This window comes from Mastomys coucha, unplaced genomic scaffold (assembly GCF_008632895.1).
Source record: "Mastomys coucha isolate ucsf_1 unplaced genomic scaffold, UCSF_Mcou_1 pScaffold1, whole genome shotgun sequence".
NCBI classification, from domain to species: domain Eukaryota; kingdom Metazoa; phylum Chordata; class Mammalia; order Rodentia; family Muridae; genus Mastomys; species Mastomys coucha.
This window is the reverse complement of record NW_022196891.1, coordinates 54,619,554-54,624,906: the sequence shown is the minus strand read 5'-3', so window position 1 is coordinate 54,624,906 and position 5,353 is coordinate 54,619,554. Positions and strand designations below refer to the sequence as shown.

Genomic DNA, 5,353 nt, shown 5'->3' with positions numbered 1-5,353 from the left:
GGGATAATAGGTTGGGTAAATACATCCATATATATGAGTAGATACTTGGATTTGTATGTCTGATGTCCACTTACTCTTTGAGGCATTAACAATAAATCAATACAAATGAAAATACTCTGCCAAGGGTTTTTTCTCTTTCCTTCCCTCCCTCTACTGTAAAAGAGCAATGCATGTCCCTTCAAAGACCTTTACAAATTGGACATGAGTTGGGTATGATGGCCAACACCTTTAATCCCAGCACTCGGGAGGCAGAGGCAGGCCTGTTTCTTTGAGTTTGGAGCCAGCCTGGTCTATAACACATGTTTCAGGGCAGCTAGGGCTGGTACACAGAGGAACCCTGTCTTCAAACTAAACCGAAAGAAGGAAGGAAGGAAGGACAAAGGAAACACTAGATTTGCTTAGGGCTAAGTCCTGTAACTTCTAGCCTCAATATCTCTCAATTTACTAAAATTGGACAGCTGACTGTAGCCAGATAGCAAGCAAGTGGGCTTCTACACACTGGGAAGGATTACTCCTCTACATTGCCAAGCAACAGAGTAACAAATCTAATCACAGAGTTCTTGAAGGATCAAAGTTGAAGAGATCAGAATCATTGAGAGCTTGTAAGACTTACCTGTTGCACTGGTGGCACTGGTGGTTGCTTTGGCACGTACCCTGGGCTGTCCTGTTTGCGCCTGTTTAAGCAAGAGGAAGGGTGAGAGGATCTTAAGGTCACTTCTTGTTTTAAGTGCTATTACTCTATGTAAAATTTGGGAGAAAACTATAAAATGCATGCTCTAACTCTCACAAAGCACAAAAACACACGAGAATGCCCTAAACCTAGAAAATTAGATTGACCTCTTCTAGAAGTTCAAGTAGAGAGAAATGAGGGCTGGGGTGGCTTGGGCCACAAACAAAAAACCTGCCCCAAAAGATTTTTTAGCATCATCTAATTATGAAAAGATTCCTGTTTGGTTTGAAGTAGCCATGTTCATAAATTGTTGAAAAAAATCTATGATTTGTCAATACAATTTTAATTGGTAAATTTTATCTGAAATTATTACTATTTTTTTTTCCTGCAATCTCTGAAAAAGATTGGTGAATCCCGCTTTGGGTGGGCACAAAATGAAGGCAAAGTTAGGGAGGAAGACAGTTTACACGTAGACCAAAAATAAAACACAAGTAAAATTGTTAGAGAAAAAGAGAAGCCAACAGATTGCAAAGATCAAAGGCAAAAAAGAGAAGCTTGTTTAGTTAATGCTGGGGCTTTGGGGCATTTCACGTACTTGCGTGGCTCGTCCATCCATCCACACCACACATCGTAGCCATGCTATTCTAAACTGATGATAAAACCAGCTCCAGGGCGGGCAGGGCGCAAAGCCGGGAACTCGCACAGATCTCATGATCCATGACCCGGGGCCGGATCTCCCGTCTGGAAGAACGATGGCGTTTCCTCCAGGGTGACTGTTAGATAAAGCAGCGCCTTCACGCTCTTCGTCCACGAAAGAAGCATTGGTCCAGAAATCAGCAGGAAGGGGGCTAAGAGAAAAGGGAAGCGCCTTTCCCATCTTTTTAAATTTCCCGCACCCCCTTTTCTCTCCGCCTCCCCACACCGTCTCTGCTTCCAGCAGCACCTCGAGGATCCCGCACCGACAGAGGCGGTCTGAGCCGGATAGTCTTAGGAAAGTAGGCGGGCCTGGCCCGATGAGTATTTCGGTGCCCGATTCTTGCTGCCTTCGGCGGCAGTTCCTCCTCCTCTCGCTTACTGGATTGCACACGCGGCCGTGCGCTCGGCTCTCGATTGCTTCGGCCTATCACCCTGGGATGCCGCCTGCCGCCGCCGCCGCCGCCGCCGCCAGCGCCGCGGCTGCCGGGCGTGTGGGTTTCTCAGAGGAGCGCGAGCCGGAGCCCGAGCAGCGGCCGGAGCGGCGGCCTGAGAGTTAGCGGAGCCGGCCTGCGCGTTCCGCAGGAGCAAGCCGACGCCAGGCGGACAGAAGCTGGCCCGGGCGCGCCCCTCAGGCTGAGGGAGCCGGCGCTTTGAGCCCCGGAGGCGACGGCGGCGGGAGCCGGTCAGAGGGGGCGGCCCCTGGCGGCGACGCCCCCGAGCCCAGCCCTGCCCGGCCGCGCTCCATCCTCAGCCGGAGCCCGGGCTGCCCGCGATCGCGCCCGCGGGGGCTGAGCAGGGCTGCGTGGGGGCGGGAGGTGAGCTCGCGCTCCCCGGTGCTCCGCGTCCGCTCCGGACCCGCACCTGAGCCGGGACCCGCCTCCGCTCGGGACCACGCTGGACCCGCCTCCCGGCCCGGGTCCCACCCTCCGCTTGCAGGTGGGCTGCGGCGCCCGGCCTTCGGGCGGTGGGCGGCGGGGGAAGGAGGTGAGCCGTGTCCGCGCCTGCAGCCCTTCGGGTGCTGGTGGCCGCGCCGTCGTCCCTTTCCCGCAGCCGGGGAGCCCGCCCCGCCGCCGCCTGCTCCCTGTGGGACACCATGGAGCTCTCTCCGTCGTCCGGAGGAGCCGCGGAGGCGCTGTCGTGGCCGGAGATGTTCTCGGGGCTGGAGTCCGACTCGCCGCTGCCCCCGGAGGATCTGGACGCGGTCGTCCCAGTCAGCGGGGCAGTGGCCGGTGGCATGCTGGATCGGATCCTTCTGGAGTCAGTGTGCCAGCAGCAGAGCTGGGTCCGGGTATTCGGTAAGAATCCCAAGTCGTCTGCCTCAGAGGCTGGCGTTTCTTTATCTTTCCTTGGGCTCCGATGCATTCTTCGTCCCCATCTATCCTAGGTCAGCTGCCCACATCCCTTTTTGTTGCAGGAAATGCTTTTTGACAAGTTTATCCAACATGATGCCTGGTTATGTGACTCAGTAGGCTCTTTGGACACCTCTTTAGATACCCACAGCTAAGTTTATAGAGTTGAGCTACCCGGACGTTAATTCTTAGGTAATTATTTAAAGGCACTTGCTGCTGAGTCTTCAAGGAAGGTAGGATGGAACAAGGCACAAAACCAAGTGAATGGGATTTTATTTCCTTCCTGTTGTGTGAAGCGAGTGTTGAGAGGAAAGTAGGAAAAAGCTTAGTAGAAGATGAGCTAATGAATGAGAAACAAAACAAAATCGAGGGGTTGCTGGGGTGGGGGGTCAGAGATGGGAGAGACACCCAGCCCTAGCCTTTGCATCAGCCCCAGTTCAAGTGTTTGGTAGCAGTAGATTCGTCTACAGCTTTTCCTTTAACCTTACTCTCTACTTGTCCTGAGTGCGTAGATTGTTTCAGATTGCACTGTTGTTTCTGGTTCTCATTGTGAAGCTACCCGGGTGCCACTCAGCAGGTTTAAAAGTGATGAACACACTAAAAAAAACTTTCCCTTTCTGCATTCCGAGTAACCATCTTTTAAATTAAACCCGAATGGTGATTTTCTATTAAGGAAAGGCTGTGACAACATTATAAACATGCTGGATTCATGGTTTAGCTGTGCCTTTCCAAAATATCAGAATAGCAGAATGTTTCTCACTTAGCCCACATGACCATAAAAGACATAAGTAATGTGGCTGAATATAAGATGAGCAGTTTGAACCATCTGGGGTCAAACAGTTGTTGAGATGCCGTCCTGCCGTCATGTGGGTGCATCTAACCCTGTTAGTGATCAGCATGTTGTATTTATGTTTTTGCTTTCATACTTGCAAATAGGCTCTGTGCTTTATACTTCAAGGCCATCTTTCCATGGCTTATAAGTTGTCTTTTGGACAGTTCAGTTGACTTCAGGCCCATCTCAGAAAGATCTCAGACATTTGAGTTCTTGCCTCAGTTCTGTCACTAAATTATTAAACAATTTAGGGCAGATAAGGCCACCTTTTTGTCTCAGATTCTTTTTCTATAAAATGAGTGGACTGGATTAAATAATCTGTAAGGCCTTTTCAATCATAAAATCAGCAACTTTTCTAATGGCTAGTGCTTAGAAATCTATATATGTACTACTTGGAATTTTGCTGATGTTTCTAAGTTTTTTTTTTTTCTTCCTTTTTTACTAAATGGAAGAATTAAAGGAAAGATGTGGGAACTGATGCAGAGTTACTCAAATCATTCTCAGCAGGTTGGATTAAAAGCTTTGCTGCCTGGTAGTCCACCTGTCTGCTAATTCAGTTTAGCTGATCACTTAAAACAGAAGTTGATGAGAGTCTAAAAATGATTATAAATTGGAGTACATTGTGGTTACATTTTATCTTCTTGTCTGTGTATACTTTCACTTACAGTTTTTATACAGTGTTAGAGGACTATGTTAGAATATAAATATATGATAATTGGCTGATGAGTGTTCAGAGGCTGGATATTCTAGGCCTTATTGTACGCCACCTTTACATGTAACCCATGTAAATTTTTACTAATGTTTTGGTAGTCTGTTCTAGAACTGGACTTGTCATATGCACATTTTTGCACACATCTAAATATGTTTGAAGAGACCTAGAAATTAGTAGCATACAACTAGGACCAAGAGCCTGATAGTTTTCTTTTTGGTTTTGCCGCAGCTTCGTTGTCATTTAATTTCGTGTGAGTCATTTTTATCTCCCTGGTTCCAGGTTTCTGCATACAATGTGGAATCTGGAGTAGTTGGCTTCCATGCACATACATTCATACACAAGAAGTTATTCAGATGGAGCATTTCCATGTTAAGTGGTACAATTCCCACAATGTGTGATTTCTGTCAGTTAATTAAAACTCAGTTTTACTTCCTGTTTAATGCTGCCGCTTTCCTTCTAAGGATTTTACCCAGGAGACTGCTTTGTTGTCCATAGTTTGATACAAACCCAAACTAAATGGGTCCTGGTTGGTTTAGGTAGTTTTAAAATTGGCTTTTGTATGATTCTTTGAGGTCAGAATAACAATGTGGAAAATCAATTTTTAAAAATTATTTAGGTGGGGTCTCACTATGTAGCCCTGGCTGGCCTGAAACTTGCCATATAGTCCAGGCTGGTCTCAAACTCACTGAGAACTGCTTGCCTTTACCCCCAGAAGTGCCTGGATTAAAGGCTTGAACAACCATGCTCAGTGGGAAAATAAACATTTAAGGAATATGTTTGTTTTTCTTTTTTCTGTTTTTAAAAGATTTATTTATTATTATATATAAATACACTGTAGCTCTCTTCAGACACACCAGAAAAGGGCGTCAGATCTCATTACAGATGGTTGTGAGCCGCTATGTGGTTGCTGGGATTTGAACTCAAGACCTTTGGAAGAGCAGTCAGTGCTCTTAACTTTACTACTGAGCCATCGCTCCAGCCCAAGTTTGTTTTTCTTGTTTCTTGTCTGATTTGTGTATTCAAAACTGATTCTCTTGGGTTGTCTTTGATCTTCTACATAATTTATAGAGACCTTTTTTTTTTTTTTTTTTTTT

At 47.0% G+C, this 5,353-nt stretch overlaps 1 protein-coding gene across 2 annotated transcripts in view; it reads left to right on the top strand.

Annotated features, from left to right (window-relative positions):
- The first annotated feature begins 1,800 nt into the window (after window positions 1–1,800).
- Rasal2 (RAS protein activator like 2) overlaps window positions 1,801–5,353 on the top strand; it is a 281,212-nt gene continuing 277,659 nt past the window's right edge. For both annotated transcript variants that reach the window (XM_031386087.1, XM_031386077.1), the window contains exon 1: window positions 1,801–2,661. In XM_031386087.1, the coding sequence (XP_031241947.1) occupies window positions 2,460–2,661 (202 nt within the window). In that variant the 5' untranslated portion in view covers window positions 1,801–2,459. The remainder of the gene's footprint in view (window positions 2,662–5,353) is intronic.